At 45.1% G+C, this 18,281-nt stretch overlaps 1 protein-coding gene across 2 annotated transcripts in view; it reads left to right on the top strand.

Annotated features, from left to right (window-relative positions):
- The window catches only part of HPSE2 (heparanase 2 (inactive)), a 404,410-nt gene extending 394,707 nt beyond the window's left edge, over positions 1-9,703 (top strand). For both annotated transcript variants that reach the window (XM_049645558.1, XM_049645559.1), the window contains one exon: positions 7,023-9,703. In XM_049645558.1, the coding sequence (XP_049501515.1) occupies positions 7,023-7,188 (166 nt within the window). In that variant the 3' untranslated portion in view covers positions 7,189-9,703. The remainder of the gene's footprint in view (positions 1-7,022) is intronic.
- The last annotated feature ends 8,578 nt before the right edge of the window (positions 9,704-18,281 follow it).

The raw sequence follows: 18,281 nt of genomic DNA, 5'->3' as shown, positions 1-18,281 counted from the left end.
AATCCTCCCTAGAACCCCTGAGGCAGGAGCACCCCCCAGAGAGGGTAATGAGCATCCTTCAGCCTTTGCTCCAGCGGGCGAGTGAGATGGGGTGACACCAGCCTGCGGCACTCCTGAGCAGCCCTCATCAGCGGGGTAGCGATCACTCATGGCCATTTCAAAGGAACTTCCTTTCTAAGCTACCCCAGATGCACAGCCGCGCCTGGAGCAGGGGAGAGAGGAGCAAGGCCCCTCTGTCCTCGAACTTCCAGGCTCTAACCTGCCCCTGACCCGGAGAAGGGCAGGGCAGCTGCGCATACCAGCTTCCTAACTCAGCGAGGGGGCCGCGAGGGGGGCAGCTGGGCCTCGGGGGCCTGTAAAGCGCACACAGGTGCGCGGCGGGCGGGGAGGCCGGGGCGCCGGGAACCCGGCCGGGAGAGTGGGGCGCCGGGTCGCGCGGGCGCCGCCAGCCCCGCACCTGCGCGGACCCCCTCCCTGCACACTGGCGGAGAAGCCCGCACCCCGGCGGGAATCGAAGCCCGGATGCGCATGATTCCTTAATATTGGCCACATTCGGGTGGGCCCCTTGCCAAGTGGACCGCAACGAAGTTTTTGTTGGGATGTGATTGACCCTGTGGTTTCTTCCTCCGGGAGGCCAAACGCTCGGGGCCCTGCGGGGATGGAGTGCCGGCTGTCGCGGCTACGCTCAGGCTCTGGCTTCCCCGGAGCCACTGCAGAGTCGGCTCTCCAGCACTGTTGTGTGGAGCAAGAGTGCCCTCTAGTGGCGCCCAGGGGAGTACTCTGTAACGAGAGTCCGGCTTGGAGGTGGGAGGGTAGTAAGGAGCAAGCAGAGCTGGTGCCCACTCTCCAACACACACTCGGATTCTTACACATTCTCCTTCCTCTCCCTCCTTCCTCCTTCTCCCCTGGCCGCCACTCCTTCTTTCCCGCCTTCCCCTCTCTCATGGTTTAACGATCCAGAAACTGAGACCAGAAGGGACTGTTCACATGTTCAGGCCTGTGCCTTTCATTCCGCAAGTCTGCAAGTCTGCAAGACTCCGGCCTCTGGCCCTCCAGTCCGTATCTTTTCTTTCTAGGTTCGTCTGCCGGCATATTTATATCCAACCCTTCTATTGAGTACCTGCTATGTAAGTTGGTATAGGAAAAGTGCAGGGATGAACAGGACAGACACATGGTCTTCTGTCTAGTGGACTGATAAGCAGTCAGCAATGCCAGTACCCTGTGATGAGGGCAGAGACCCAAGAAGTATGGGGTAGCACTTTGGAGCAGCACCTGACCTGAGGGACAGATGGGAGGAGTTAGCCAGGAAAAGGAAGATGGAAGTGGGAGGGAGTAGAAGGCTCCAGGCAGCAGGAACAACATGTCCACAAATTCTGAGATCAGAGATTTGTTGGGAGAAATTGCAGCATGGAATGAGAGGAGGTGGTGGGAGTGGGGAGCTGGAATGGGCAGGGACTAGGGCGAGCCTCTCTAAGGGGCTGGAGAAGTGGGTAAAAGGCTTTGCTTACGGGGTCTTGTAAAGGCTTTGGACAGTGTTTTAAGATCAGCAGGGAGCTACTGAACCCTAGGTAGGTGAATGTCATGATCACAGTTCTATTTGTGCAGGATCATTCTGAGTTTGACATTAAACACTGCCTCAAGCTAGATGTTAGGCTCTGGACAACCACCTAAAAAAAAAGACAGGAGGAACCTTAGGTTTCATCTAGTCTGTCTTACACATGGAGAGAAGAGAAGACAAATCACTCCCTCAAAGTAGCTGAGGCAGAACGATTATCTCTAAGTCCCTTCACCTCCCACTCAAGGTCCCAAGTATACCTGCCAGAAGCATACACAGCTCCCAAGCCTGCTCCCAATAATACACAGGCTCCCCCAGCCTCTGCCCCCACAAAAGGTCAGCCAGGGCCAGGCCAGAGTCTAGCAATCTTCATATATCTTCAAGACTGGCAAGGGGTATGCTCACTAGACCTGCTTCTCTGGGACCTCAGAATAGTTGAAAGCTTGCTTCTGTATCCAGGGCCAGCGAGAAACAGGGCAAGACATGATGACCAGAAACTGTAGACAGGTGGTGGGGGGAAGGAGGGTGACCTGGGCAAGGGGCTCCCATAGAGACCTGGAGAGCAGAGGGCTTGACTCCACACTGACACATTGAATCCCATTTCAAATAACATGCAAAATAAAGAAAACAAATTTAGGAATTGAAAAGTAACTCAGACTTTGTAAAAACAGATGGTGATAAAATGCAGTTGTCCTAATATTTGGATAATTTAAATGCCTTCAGCAGCTAGGGAATTAAGAAAAATAATTCAACATAGGCTAGATCATTTAGCATTTGGTTTGAAAAGTCATGAGCAGTAAAGGAGGTCCCAAAGTATGATGGAAATATGATAAGGAAAGGTTTTGAAATAAAGAAACATGATCTTGGTGAGTGCCATCTGGAATTGGAGCACCACATGAAATAGTAGAGAGAGGTGTCAGAGGACTGAATTTGAGACCTAGCTTAGCCACCTATTAGCTATGTGACCTTGCCCAGACCACTTAACCTTTCTGACCTCACCTCAATAATAAAGTTACAATAATAATAATAATAACTGCCCCATGTACTTCACAGGGCTCTTTAGCAATCTCGAGGGAGCATTGCAAATCTCACTCCTACCACTTACTGGCTGTGTAACTTAGTTGAGGCACCTCTAAGCGTTGATTTCCTCATGGATAATATAGGGATACTAACCCCTGCCTTAGTTAGTCATTGGAAGGACTAAATGCAATAGTCAAAGGAAATCATAACAAAATGCCTTTTACATAGACATTGTGTGCTAATCAGTGACTTTCATCATCAATGTGATTGTTTTTAAACTTACAAATTTTTCACAAAAATGAAAGATTATTGTAATATTTAGCATAATGTGTCTTCATTGGGTAACAGGATAATTATTAAAAGAAAAATGTAAGCAGGAAAAATAGAATGGAGGTGGTAAAGCACATGGTCTCTCTTTATAATGGAGGGACTTTATAGATGAGGATGTATGGGGACTCAGGGTCTCAGGAAATTAACTCATGTTGGCTTAGCTAAGAGATGGTCATATAGATCTTTTTTAAGGATAAAAAATACTATCCATGATCAATGGCCTCATGTCAGGTTGGGATAAGTTATCTGGTGAATGACTGAGAATCAGCGATAATTCAGGTCTTATCTAACATCTCCAGAACCACTGAGAGTGAGAGTAATTGGTAGGTTAATGAAATCTGTGAAGACACTCCACGAACCTCCAGGGAGCCTCTCTCAAGCTGGAGAAACTCCACCCCAGAAGATCAGAAGTAATGCAAAAGAGCCTCAGAGCTCATTCACTTGTCCCAAAATATTTTGTCCCTCTATGCCAACCACCTTGTTAGGCACCAAGGATTTAGGGATGAAAGACGTGATCCCTTTCCTAACCAAGCTCACAGCCCCGTGAGGGAGAGAGTAAGACACTACAGTTCAGTGAGATGGTTATTGAGAAGTTTGGGATACACAAAAGTCCAGAGTTGGGGCTTCTGCCCAGCCCAGGGATCAGAGAAGGTTCCCCAGGGGGACAACACGTGAGGAGTTCTGCAAGGACCCAGTGTGGTTAGTCTAACAGGGGAGGAGGGTGGGCTGTGCTCCAGGAGGAAGGGGCACCGCATACGTGGGACTGCAGGGTGTTGAATTCAGTCACTCCAGGTGAGGACGTAGGCCTTGCAAAGGACTAGGGTTCCTCTGTGATGTCGGCACATGTCATGGCCCTGCCCCATTATAGTTAGTGTCCTTTTAAATCTCTTGCTTGAAAAAAGCACATCATGTCCCCCTCCTCCCAACAAAAAGTCTGTTAGGAATTTTATAACAATTTTAAATGAACTTGTGTCTTATTAATCCCAAATGTACTGATATTTACATTTGCAAAATATTTACTATACTTTCAGATGAAGTTGTGTACTTTATTCCCAATTGTAAGTGGGAACTTACACACCCAAATGTGTCTACTTACATTTTCATTTGAGAAATATGTATTTCGTTTATGTGCAAGACTTAACTATCTTTTCATTGTGAAACAATCTTTATTCATGATTATAACTGCCAACTCAGCCCATACCCACCCCCTGAGGTCAGTGAGCCACAGTTAATAGGGGAGTAAGGGGTGCTGGCAGGATCTGAGACTGAAGAGCTAGCCAGAGCTAGGCCTCGTTGTCCATGTGAAAGCAGAAGGGATGGGGAGATGCCGGAGAGGTTAAAGCAGTGACAGCAATTGATTGCTCTGTCAGCACTGTGGCAGGCAGCAGGAGGAAGGCGAGGCAGGGGGCAAAGAGATGGGTTACATGGTAAGTTCTGAACTAGAATAGTAGCAGTGCAGGGAGAGAAAGCAGATATGAAAAATATTAAAAGGTAGAATTGATTGGACTCAGTGCCCCTGACAGAGAATTGGGGGCGAAGTCCCAGATGCCCAGCTTTCTGGCTTAGGTAATTGGATAGATGGTGTTACCAATACAAAAAAGGCAGAGAAAAGGACAGAGTTTGAGGAGAAGATTTTGAGTTTGGACGTAGAGACTTTGAAGTTCCTGTGGGACAGCCAAGGGGAGATACACTAGTTAGAAGGCTTTAGGTCCGGTTTGGAAGCATTGATGTGGGTAACAGTCAAAGTCCTGGGTGCAGGTAAGCGCACTCAGTGGGAGTGTGCAGTGTGGGAGAATAAGAGATCCAAGGACAAAGCACCAGCATCCGAGAGACAGGTGGAAGCCAGTAGTCCCCCCTCAAAAGGCGACCACATGCAGAAATGAAGGATCAAGAGAGTGCGTGAGGGAGAGAGAGAGAGAGAGAGAGAGAGAGGTGTCCCATGGGAGCTAAGGGAAAAGAGGGCTTTAAGAGGAGCCATGAACTTGTCACTCCCAAAAGCAGTCAAGTACAAGGACCAGTAAGTGTCCCGTAACCACAGCAAAAAGAATTAATAACAAAACACCATCTCCCACTTACGGGTTCGTTATGCTCTCAAAGCACCTTCATACTTTGTATTTCATGTCTCTGGCCCTGCAGCCTATAGCAGTTGCAGAAATGAGAAAACCGCAGGAAGGGAGGTGAAGAGATTTGCCAGACCGTCTAGCAAGTCAGTGATGGGGATCCTGGAATTAGAGATCAATCCAGAATCTCAACCATGCTCCCTGGTTCCACCCATACTCGGGTTAGCTTTTGAAATAACCAGTAAGGAATCAGAATGGGGCCTGTTCCAGGATAGCAATATAGAAATTCAAAGGCTGGCTTGCTTATCACACTGTGTTGCACTTTCCAGAACCCAGAGATACCAGTGCTCTGGGATCACACAAAGTTAAATTCCTTAGCGGGAGGGGCTGGCCCCCAACTCCATATGTAAGAGGGACCACTGAAGGTTTTCAAGTAGGGCAGGGATATCAATTGAGTATTCATTGGAAAGATTAATTACATTATTGAACTTTTATTTGATGGTGCATATGTCTGGTTGTTGGATATTCACACCACCTGAAATAAAATAATGAGAATATACTGTGAAGACCTGTTCTGGCTTTTTTTTTTTTTTTTTTGTAACTGGGCCCCTTCTCCTCATCCTGCATCCCACTCCAATGAGTAGATGAGTAGACAGGCTGTCTTCACCAGAGAGGGTCACCCACATTTGGATCAAAAGCTCCTTGCAGATTTGATGAGGTCAACACTTACCAGATCTCGGTTCTCCTACTTCTACACTTTTCCAGAGGCAGGCCTGGCTCTCCAGTCCCCTGCTCCCTCTTTCATTCCTCAGTCTTACCGACAAGAGGAGGGTGGCTGTTCCTCTGTCAGATCTGGACCAGGCCCAAACTTACCCATGCGGGACAGATCTGGACCTACCTCCCTGCGTCGCTCTCTGCTGGGAGCAATTCACAACACACTCCTCTCTGGTAGTTCACTGCTCTGTTGGGGAGAGGTCTGCTTATCTCTCTCTAAACCTATCATTCATAGCGCACAAGGAACATGAAACAAAGACCTTTATATCAGTTTCTAACATTTCATTCTCTTTACAGCTCAGATTATATCACTGCAATGTTATCACGTCGGAGATTGGGCAAGGCCCCAAAATAGCCATCACTATGCAATGTTGATTTTCTGAGGGTGACTCACAGCCTTATTTCCAGCTGGTGGCCTGGCTCTAGCCTTTTCTTCTGACCCAGAAAACTGAGCTTCCATCTGGGTACATAGCTGTACGAGTCATTCTGGGTCAGGAACAGCTGGGAAGTTCTCTGCATTCTGTACCACAGGCCAAGGGTGGGTGATGAGTTATTTCCTTTTCTCCTAAGTGTGCTCCGAATGTGGCCCTCTTTCCAGGATTGGAGATGGCTGGTGCACAGGAAGAATAAAAGCAAGCGGGATGGGTGAACTCAAATTTTTAAAAATGCGTACTTTATCACCTACTCCATTGTGCTGCTAAAACAGAAACATCCGTTAAATATTTGATAAGAAAACTCAGACTAGAAAAAGGAGTCTCTAAATGTCTCTGTCCTCCTTCAGAACAACCCTAGTCAAGTGACATGATGTTAATTCTCTAATCTCTCAAATAAATTAAAGATAGCAATTAAATAGGAGATTTCTGAGACCATCATAAGCCTTCGGATCATTCCACAGGAAAAAATTCTTTAGGTATAAAGTCAAACAGATTTGCTATTATGATTTTAAAAATAGGCCTAAGACACTTTTCAGCTTCTACATCATGGACTTCTCATTTGTCTAAATGCTGTGTCTCTGGAACTAGACTTCCTGTGTTCAAATCCTGGCTCCCAGCACTACATGCTGTGTGACCTTGGACAAGTCATTTAGCCACTCGAGGTAAAATGGGATAATGGCAATTTCTTTCTCAGAGCATTGCTGGAATTTTTTAATGAGTTTTTAGAAGTAAAACGCCCAGGTGAGCACTTGGGCACAGCAAGTGTCAGTAAGTGACGGCTGGGCAAGTATCAGACAGGCTCTGCTGGGATGATGAATGACAAGCCCGTGCTATTTTTCTTCACTGCAGGTCAGTGCAGCTGAACGGCCAGCCCTTAGTGATGGTGGATGATGGGACCCTCCCAGAACTGAAGCCCCGCCCCCTGCGGGCCGGCCGGACATTGGTCATCCCTCCAGTCACCATGGGCTTTTATGTGGTCAAGAATGTCAACGCTTTGGCCTGCCGCTACCGATAAACCACCCTCACAGTCACAAGCTACCAGCAGGCCTGCTGAACTGCTTTCCACTCTCCTGCCCTAATAGTGTCCTTATTTTTCAGACATCTTCTTAGCAACAAAACAGTCTCTGCTGCCCAATCCTGCTGGAATCAGCACAGACTTGCTCTGCAAAGAGACAAATGCCGTAGCATGAGCTTAGCCTAGGTAGGCCACATCCACCCCGAAGGAAAATGTAGACATCACCCGTACCTGTGTAAGGAGGAAGGTTTGTGTGTAGACCTGTATGTATCCACGTACACGTACCACGAAAACAAGCTGACGGCACGCTCCCAGGACCAAGGAAACAACTCTCCATGATCCTGGTCACATAGCAATAGAACTATGGCTCTGAGCCTTTGATGGCTGCCCTCCGCAGAAGATGAGGAAAGAAATAACCAGGTGGGCCTGAAAGAGCCCAGCCCTCTCCCAACTCCTTTCCTTGGCTGTTCCCTTCTGTTGCCCTGGGTTTCCTACCACCTCTCTTCCCACAGGGGAACAAGTGGGTGGGTCAGCGCCGGCCTGCTGGGCGAGCTGTTTATGTCATTTCCTGGCTGATGTATGAGTGTGCGCATCTGGGCTTCTGACAGTGGCATCCATCACTCGCTATTCCTCTGGGAAACGGGTGCTCCCAAAGTAAAATTGCAATCATGCTCCAGATTTTGTAAAAGGGTTCTACTCCTCTGTGAATCCAGATTCCCCTTGGGTCGGAATGGGAGTCAGGTAACAATATTCATGGAGTGGAGAGCAATGTATTAGGCACCACAAAAAGCAATCATCATCCGTCATGTGTCTGGGAGGGAGAGAGTTTTAGTACGAAGAGAAAGCACGCTGAACCACCATAGACACATGCACACATGCACGCACACCCCAACTGAACAAGCAAGTAATTAGACCTGCATCAAATCTGAGAGAATCTTAAGAGCTTGTAGAGCAAGCCATTCATGGTTTGTTTGACCAAAACCATAAAAAACTGTATAAATCAAAAGTCATTGGATCTAACCTTTCTGCCTCTTCCTAAGTAGCTGTGTGCCTCTCAATGGCATTTACTGGGCAGAAATCTAATCTGGTCATGAAAGATGACCAGGTCTGTGCTATCCCGGACTAGCCAGTGTGAGCACAGAACAAAGTTTTTGGCTCACCACCTGGGGCAAGGGGGAATCTGGAGGTGGAGATCTGGTGGGGAACTGTGGGGTGGTGGGTGGGAAGCCCCTGGGTTGGGGAGGGGGAATCAGACTGATTTAAAGTTCATGATAAAGACCTTCTGTATGATTCAAGGGGTAAGACTCAAATAAGCTGCCACTGAAATGACTGTCTTTTTGCGGGTTTGATTTTCTTTCTCAGGATAAAGGACATGAATGGCGCTTTTTCAAAGGAGGAGATATTTGACAATGTCAGAGGGTTCCAATTAAGAGAGCAGTCCAGTTTCTGCTGTTGAGAGAGGGTAGGAGAGGAGTGGAGGGTCAGGGTTGCTGAGGCCAGGGGCCAGGCGGATGCCTAAGATGCCCAAAGGGCCTAGGACAGGGCCAGGTCTGAGGTGAGACTTGGGAGGAAGATTACACAAGGGAGGAAGTCTAGGAGACTCAGCTGGGAGAAGCGGGCATTTGGGAGAGGGAAGCCCACGGGCGCATTCTATGCACAAGGCAGAGAGTGGACTCGGTTTTGAGGTGTTTGTCAGCAGGTGTGGAAGGACGACAACACAGGAGGTTGGTGCCACCGCCAGCACAAGGTGGGGGCCAAGGACTGGGCTGGACCTGGTCAGTGGGTGTGCTCTGCCTGGAAGCGACGGGGGCCTCCTCTTCTCGGGAAGCAGGCACCTTCTGCCGAAGGCTCAGCTCTGCGAGGGGAGGAGAGAGAAGTGCCAAGACCCGGGATAGAAAGCAAGGAAAGCAGAGTCAGAGGACAGCCCAAGTGAGGAAGAGAGAGGAAAAGAGACAAATAAGTTGTTACTCCAAGCTTTAAAAAATGTGTGCAGATATCAAAACCTCTTCTATGTGCCGTACAGGCATAGCTGCAAGCCCTTGCTGATGACGCAAGTGGCTGTCTCTGCAGGCCTGGGCCTGGGCTTGGCTAGTTTGCTTTACGAACATAGTAGCCCCCTGAAGGAGTCACCAGTTTCACCCCCACCTTCCTGTGAGCACAGAGAGGTTCACAGCCTACCTGGGGCCACCCAGGGGAGTGGGTTGCTGAGCTCAGAATAATCCAGAGCCTGCTCATTTAACCAGCAGGCCCAGGGGTTGCCCGCCTCACAGCCTCACTCCCTTACCTTTCCACAGGTCCTGCTAATTCACTGCAGCAAACCTCCAGAGCTCTGTGCAAGCACACTCTGTGTAAATAGTGCTGGTTCTTCACTAAGCTTCTAAGCTTGCAGAATACAGGCAGTTTCTGCTTCTTTTATCTTTCTCTGTGTATTAAATGCTCCCAAGAGGTTTAAGTTTTGTTTGTTGGGTTTTTTTGGGTTTTTTGGTTTTTTTTGTTTTTGTTTTTATTTTTTTTTTAGTTAATAAAGGGATAAGGGAATCACTGAAATGTATCTTTGGGGTCCTGCAATTCTAACTTTGCAACTGTCTCATGGAAGAAGTATTTGCATTATTCAAAGGATACTGAGAAACTCACAATAACATCACATTCTGCAAGGATTTCGGTACAGGGCATCTGTCCTGGCTTTTTCATTTTGGAGTGGAAGACAATTACTAAATCAGTAGGGATCACTTCTTATAAGGGATTCCCCGATCACACTCCCCCCCCCCCCAACAAAAAAAAAAACAGCCCGTGGCAAAACTCAGCATCACAGTGCACATTAGGGGAGCAGGCTTGCCAGGCTGGGCCCTGGAACAAGAGAGTTCAGCCACCAGCCTTCCAGATCAGACTTTTCCTCCTAAAACAAGACATGGCCGAGATCATCTAAGACTTTAGAACCACTTTACTTTAAACTGAAGAATGGCCTTGCAGAAATGCTTATTTGAAAGCATAATAAAAGTATAATGAGAAGTCTGTGCCTTTTGTTGAAACGATTTTCTGCTCTTCCTGCCTCTAGGAATGATTTTCTTTCTCCTTTCTTATCACAAAGGCTCAGAACAAATTCTCATTGTTATTTGAAGAAAGAGTCTCAATTCTTCTACTACCCTGAAAAAGCTGCAACTGTGGGATATTAGCTTATCTTTGGCCGGAGAAATGCTTGAAAATCCCAGAACTGGGCTACAATGAGACTAAGTAAGGCCCAGGACTCCCAGAACCGCAATTCCTAATGGTCCACTCGCCTAGGTAGCCCCAGCCCTTCCCCAGTAGTTGTCCAGTCCCCGGGGCAGATGGGTCCAAGCCATGTACCCTCCAGAATGGCAGAGGTCATTGGTGGATTCCATCTGAAAGGCCCCCGCTGGCCTTTAGCACTAGGAGTTGCTGAGGCCTCCTGAGGTGGGAGTGGGAAGGACCCCGCAGGGTTGTGACCTGCTGAGCTGCCCAGTGCTCCAGGCCATGCCCAGCCTCTGCAGGTGTGCTCTGCCCTTGCACTCCAGGCCCCTGTGTCTGAGAGGGATGCGGCTGCTGGATTCCCCTTGGAAATCCACTGAGAATGGTTTTATTTCAGAAAACAAGAGGGCAGTGTTTAAATCCAGCAGAAGCAAAGGTGAACCAGGTGGATACCGCTGGCAGTAAAAACACCAGGACAGAGGAGGACTTTAAAAATGTGAAGCATCAAGAGAGCAGCCAAAAATAATAGACATCTGGCTTGGAGAAGGCAAGGGAAGAATACATAAACATTTATGTAGCAAGGCTCCTCCACTATCCCTTCTCTCCAACCTCAGTGCCCCTGCCCCAGCCTGGACACTGCTCATTGCTTTTCCACTAACTTCTCTCCAGTTCCATGGCCTTCCCTCTGCCACGGACACCCAACCCGGAGCGCAGGGAAATCTGCTGTACTGAGAGGGAATTAAATCTTGATTGTAGAATTGTTTGCAATCTTTTCTTGGGATGTGCCAGAATTGCAAATAAGACAGTAAGGGGCACTCACAGATAAACAGTTTTTATAAAGCCCAAACAACTGGAGTTCTATAATCACTGCTTCTGAGTTCCACTAACAGGGACAGATGCTTCTGTAACTACCTTCCCGGGCCCAGTCCCGGGTGGTGACTAGGGAAGACCAGAGGAGTGATTTGTCCAAGGCCATCTAGATAAGCAGAGTCAGAATCAGATATCGAACCCACATCTATTGAACTCCAAAGCCTGCTCTCACTGCATTGTGCTCTCTCTAATTGGACTGGTGGTGGCCACCTTTTTCTCACCTCCAAATTGCCCACAGCTAGCTTTCTTACCGGCCTGTGTGTGTCTACAGAGAACCCTAGCAGTGCCTTCGCCCAGAACAGCTGGTGGCAAGTATGGGAAAGCCAACTCGCAGTTCTGATGAGTAGTGAGTAGGGCCGTGAGCAGCCTGTGCTGTAAATGGAATGTGTTTTTCTGTAGAATAAAGGACCAGTCTTACCACCACCACCCACCACAGGTGATGATTCCTGATTAAGTCCTGGAGGTGAGTGGCAGAGCCAGTCAGCACCCACACATGCACTGCCTCTGAGATCATTGCTCCTCCTGCCCCAACTACTGAGAGATTTGGAAGTTTCTTTTCTTCCCAGACTAGATAATAAACCCATTAACTATTGCCTTAAGGGTAGAACTTGCAAAGACCACTCTAAAACAAGAAAGCTAAAATACAAGAAACCAACTGCTTTCATACCCACTTCCTTCCAAACACCAGAGAGCCCCACCCCTGCCTGGGAGCCCTGGGGCATTTGCCAGGAGCTGACCAAGTTCCGAACTGGCTCATGAATAAATCCCATGTCCTATGCTCCCAGCAGAGTAAAGGAGGCCCTTCTTTACGGCCCACATCATGAACTTTTCTAATTATTATTCATGAAAATATTCTAGGATTTTTTTCAAGTTGTAAATGTTATGTAATAAATTATATTTTTGGAAGAAGCAAAAAGAAACCTAAGTTTTATTCATCTAAAAGTTGGCAAAGAAAGTGCAGGAACATCTCCCAGGAAAAATTTCTTCTCTGCAGGGGATTTTAACAGGTGTTAATATTTGCTTCCAAAAAACAGATTATATTAAGGTTTATATGAGCTTGGCGATTGCAGAGAATTTGGGTCCATGAGGTAGTTTCTATTTTGAGGTAACACTCTGTAAGTAATAAAATGTGAATACTCTAACTTTCTGTTCTCAGGGTGTTCTGTGGGGAGAGGGGCCCACTGTTGTCCACACTACATTTTGACCCAATGAACTAACACATGATGGGTATCGTTGATTTCATGATGTGCTGCTCTCTCCCGCTTCCCTCTTCCCCACAAGCCCTGCTTCAAGTACTCTAAGTGGAAATTAAGTTTTATTTTTCAAGTTAGATGTCATTGATGATGTTTGAAGTAACTGTTAACTGCAATAACAGATAAACCCCAGAATCTCAGTGGTTTAACATAAACGACGTTTATTTCTTGCTAACAGATCATGTAAAGGTCAATTGGTGGTAGTGGGGTAAGTAGTGGTTCCATGCACATAGTCCGTCAGGGATCCAGACTGGTAGGCTGTGTGCCATTTTAGCACTTGGCCTCCAACATTGCTATGGGCGTCAACATGCAATGGGAAGACAAGGAGAGTGTGTAGAATCACATGGGAGTAGTTTGGGGGACCTAACCTAGAGTTAGCATAAATTCCTTCCACTCAATTCCATTAGCCATAAGTCAATTACACGATCCCATCTAGATGCTGGAGTTTCAGAAATAAAGTCCCTGACTGGACAGTCACTTCTCAAGAACAATTATATTTTGTTGCTATAAATGGAATGTCTTTGATCCCCCCCAAGATTGCTATGTTGAAACCTTACCCTATGTGATAGATTCCCAATGTGATGGTATTTGGAGGTGTGGCCTTTGGGAGGAGATCAGGTTGTGAGGGATGAGCCTTCATGAGTGGGATTATAAGAGAAACCCCAGAGGGCTCTTTCGCCTCTTCCACGACTTGGGGACACATCGAAAGTGGGCTCTCAGCAGACGCTGAAGCAGCTGGAACCTTGATCTTGGACTTCCCAACCTCCAGAACTGTGAGGAATAAATTTCTGTTGTTTATAAGCCAAGCAGTCTATGGTATTTTTGTTATAACAGACTCAACAGAGTAAGACATTCATGAAAAAGGAGCACAAAACTTTGATGGACAGCTAGGAAACCAGAAAATTTATCAATGACGTTGGGTCCCTCTAATTGAGCGTCATCAAGTGAGTGTTACAGACCATGTGTGAGGATACCTAAATTCTAAGGATTTTTTTTAATACTTCAGAATGACCTAAAGAAGCTTTCTTTTGCCTCTTTCCATTCCCTTAAGTCTTGCTACTCCTAGTACTTGGCTGAATTTTAGCAGAAAACGATCTGTTGTTCCACCGCTATCCAGTTAGGATGCATCTAGTACTGGATGCTCTGCCCTCTACTAACAACATTAGTGGCAAATATGTGGGGAAATCTAAATAAATATAAAATAATAATAATAATAATATTGTCTCATGAGATTTAAAATACAGAGAAAATTAAAAATGCATTACAATAGCATACATTTTAAAAGCAGGCAAAGGGAAAGTTTTCTAGCATCCTTTCATTTTCAAGGAAGAGGTAATTTATATTAAACTTTCATAAGTTAAGGAAGCATGTTTTAATCTCTAGGGTAACCACTAAAAGAATATTAAAAGAGTGTATTATTTCTAAATGAATGAGGGAAGGAGGGAGAGTAGAATCAAAATAAAAAAAATAGTTGATTTATGGGCACCTGGGTGGCTCAGTCAGTTGAATGTCGGATTTTGGCTCAGGTCACAATCTCATGGTTTGTGAGTTCGAGCCCCATGTCGGGCTCTGTGCTGACAGCTGAGAGCCTGGAGTCTGCTTCAGATCCTGTGTCACCCCCTCTCTTTCTTCTCTTCCCCCGCTCATGTTCTCTTGTTCTCTTTCTCTCTCCCTCTCTCTCTCTCCTCTCTCAAAAATAAACAGTAAAAAAAAATTTTAAAGATAGTTGATTTAAAAGAAAGCAAGAAATAAAAGAAAACAAAGAACAGGGGGACAAATAGAAAACAGTAAGATGATAGATTTGAACACAAATCTATTCTATTTGAGAGAGAGAGCACACACAGGGAGGGGCAGAGAAAGAGGGAGAGGGAGAATCCCAAGCAGGCTTCACACCAAGTCAGCACAGAGCCCAAAACAGGGCTCCATATCACAAATCACGGGATCATGACCTGAGCCAAAACCAAGAGTTGGACGCTTAACTGACTGAGCCCCCCAGATGCCCCTAGTTTTGACTTTTAAAACCACTAATTGAAACAGTATTAAATTGATCACCAAACCTTTTCCATCCCTTTAAATTCTGCACTCAAGGTGAGCATGTCGTTCTCCTCACCCCAGTCCTGGTCCTGAAGCCAATAAAGGAGAAAAAATGGAATCATAAAAGTACTTGATAAATGTTCTTAAAGGCATACAAGGAGGAAAAAAGGAACAAAGAAAAGATAGGACAAATACAAAACAAATAGCCAGATAATGACTGATAGACTTTAAACCATAGTAATAATCACATTATATGTGAGTTGTTCTTAACATACAAGCTGACAATTCAGCCTGGCACAGATTGTCATTCTGGGTAAAAAATAAGACCCAACTATATGCTGCCTGCAAAAAAATTGTGCTTTACATATGAAAACATGAGTAGGTTAAAAGTAAAGGATAGAAGATCACATATGCAGGGGAGGTAGAATGTCTGCTCTACCTCTCAGGGTTTCTGGCTGAGGCTGCCATAAAACAGAGAAACAGGAGACAAGCACAGAGATTTTATTTAGTGATTTTTAACATGAACGTGGGAGCCCCCACAAGAAAAATGAAGACCCAAAGAACTGGCTAGGCCTCAGTGTGTATATACCATGTTGAAGATTGGCAATTGTGGGAAAGTAAACTCTACGTGGAGACTAAAGAAAGGTAAGAGTTAGTTTAACCGGGTCTCTTTGCACAGATTTCTCTTTGCCTAGACTTTCCCTCTTTGGTGAGAAGAAAGCTCCTTTCCTCCTGGGATAGGGAGGGCCTCTTTCCCATGGGAGTTTCATCTCTTGCTTGCAGAAAGAAAAGGAAAGTCAGCATGCTTTTAGCTCACAATCATCAATATACCAAAGCGGTGTATTTTGGGGGAGCATGTCCTGAACTCTGCCACAGGCCATGTGAGCACTAATCAGAATAAAGCTGAAGTGACCATACCATTCTCAAACAAAGTAGATTTAGTGCAGTGGATAGTGTCAAAGATTAAAAGGTAATTTCCTAATGATACAGGGGCTAATTCGTTAAGAGAACATAACAATCATAAATGTTTATGTATCAAATAACAGAGCTTCAACATATATGAGGCAAAAGCTGGCAAGACTGGGAGGGGAAAGAGACAAATCCATAATTACACTTAGAGAATTCAATACCATTATCTCAATATTTGATAGAGTAAGTACGCAGAAAATCATTAAGAAGACAGAAGACTTAAATGTTGCTCTCAACCAACTTGACCTGACATTTATAGATCACTCAACCCAACAAAAGAAAAATACCTACATATTCTTTTCTAGTACACCAGGAACATTCACCAAGATTTACCATATCCTAGGCCATAAATAAATTGAAAAGGAGTCAAGTCATACAAAGCATATTCTCTGACCAAATGGAATTGAAATAGAAACCAATAACAGAAAGATACCCAGAAAACCATCAAATAGTTGAAAATTAATAACACACTTCTAAATAATCCATGGGCCAAAAAAATAATCAAATGAAAAATTAGACAGCATTTTGAACTAATTGAAAATGAAAATAAAACATATCAAAAGTGGGAGCTGATAAAACAGTACCTTGGGGGAAATTTATAGCAGCAAACTCCTTTGTTAGAAAAAAAGACAAAAGGTCTCAAATCAATGGGTCAGGTTCTAAGAAACTAAAAAAAAAAAAAATTTAATTAAATCCAAAGTAAATAGAAGAAAGGATATAGTAAATAGCACGGAAATTGGTGAAATAAAAAACAGAAAAACCAATGAAAATTGCTGAAACCAAAAGCAGTTTCTTCGAGAAAATCAATAAAATCCTTAGTGTGACCTGAATCTTTCTAAATTTATTGAACAGAATAGAGAGCCCAGAAATAGATCCACACATTTATAGTCAATTTATTTGAGACAAACGTGTCAAAGTAATTTAATGGAGAGAGGATTTTTTTTTCAACAAATGGTGCAAGAAAAATTGGATATCCATATGCAAAAAAATGAACCTGAACATTTCTCTCATACTTTCTACAAAAATCAACTTGAAATGGGTCATAGACTTAAATGCAAAATAAGCTGTGAAACTTCTGGAAGAAAACAGGAGGAAATCTTTGTGACTCTGGTTTAGGCAAAGATGTTTTAGCCAGTGCACAAAAAGCACAAAGATTTCTGTTCTTCAAAAGTCACTGTAAAGAAAATGAAAGACAAAGTCACAGACTGGCAAAAAAAAAAAAAAAAAAAAAAGCAAAACAGATAGCTGATAAAGAATTAACATCCAAATATATAAAGAAATCTTATAAGTAATAAGAAACACAATCCAATTTTAAAATGGGCAAATCATTTGAACACTTTACACATGGCATATAAACACATGAAAAGAAATTCAACATCACTTGTTATTAGGAAAGTGGAAATTCAAACCCCAGTAGGATATCACAACACACCTACTACAATAACTAAAGTTATAAAGGACAATATCGAGTGCTAAGGAGACTACAGAGCAGCGAAAACTCTCAGCATTGCCAGGGGGATGTAAAATGGTGCCTGTACTTTACCATACAGTCCATACCATACAGATATTTACCATACAGCCCAGCCACCCTACTCCTAAATATTCACCCAAGTAAGATAAAAACTTATGTTGACACAGAAGCCCGGACATAATTACAAATGGGCATACAGGATTAAATCAGAATTGAAAACATCTGTGCCAGAAGTGATACCATTAAGAAAACAAAAACCAAACCACGTAATGGGGGAAAGTTTTTTGCAAATCACGTATCTACTAAAGGATTTGTATCCACAATATATAAAGAACTCTTACAACTTGATAATAAAAAGACAATTTTAAAATGGGAGAAGAAATTGAATTAGTGACTTTTCTTGAAAGAAGATATACAAATGGCCAAAGAGCACATGAACAGACGCTGAACATCGTTAGTCATTAGGAAAACGCAAATCAAAATCACGAGATGTCACTTCACCTCCCCCAGGATGGCTAAATAAAAACAGACAATAAGTGTTGGGGCAGATGGGGAGAATTGGTACCCTCATACATTGCTGGTGGGAAATGGAAACTACTAGCGGTTAGAGTGAATAATAACATATCCATTTGATGGAATTTATTCAACCACTGAAATTCCTGCTTAGGAAGAACCTGCCACAGGAGAGAATCAAGAGGAGTGTGGCAGGATGAAGAGCGCACAGCCAGAGGGATCTCAACCATGGACGGCGGAGAGCCATGCCTGTGGCGGGTAGGTGCTGCAGGCGGGCAGTTGGAAGGTTTGGGCCCTAAGGTGGGGGGTTGGGGGGCGGAAGTAGCGAGGCTCCCTTTGTCTGCAGGTGGTGGGAGCATTATTTCCTGGTCCCTGTCTTTCCCCAAGGTGTATGCAAATCTGCCAGACGGCCAGTCCGCACAACTCATCCCCTGCTGGGCTGCACCCACAGCCCCCTGGCAGCACCAGGGCACTGACGCGTGACTTCCGAAGTAATTTACTCCCTTCTATGATCTTCATCAGTAACCCCACACTTCAGCCCTTCTAATTACACAAATTTAAGAAAATCTTGAAAACACTAGTTCTAAACAAAGCCCCTATTGTACACCCCACCCCCAAACGGATTGAGGACCTTTATAAAGAAATTCAAGGGTTGGCACTGTGGGGACAACCAGGCCCTTCTGCAGGCCGTGTCTTCTCCTCAGGCCACGGAAAACAGTCACGGAAGGCAGCTAAAGCCAGAGGGTGGGAAGGAACCTTGTGGGAGCCAGGAGAAC

The sequence above is a fragment of the Panthera uncia genome, chromosome D2 (assembly GCF_023721935.1).
Source record: "Panthera uncia isolate 11264 chromosome D2, Puncia_PCG_1.0, whole genome shotgun sequence".
In the NCBI taxonomy this organism is placed as follows: domain Eukaryota; kingdom Metazoa; phylum Chordata; class Mammalia; order Carnivora; family Felidae; genus Panthera; species Panthera uncia.
The sequence above is the reverse complement of the archived record's forward strand: the minus strand, read 5'-3'. Positions and strand labels throughout refer to the sequence as shown.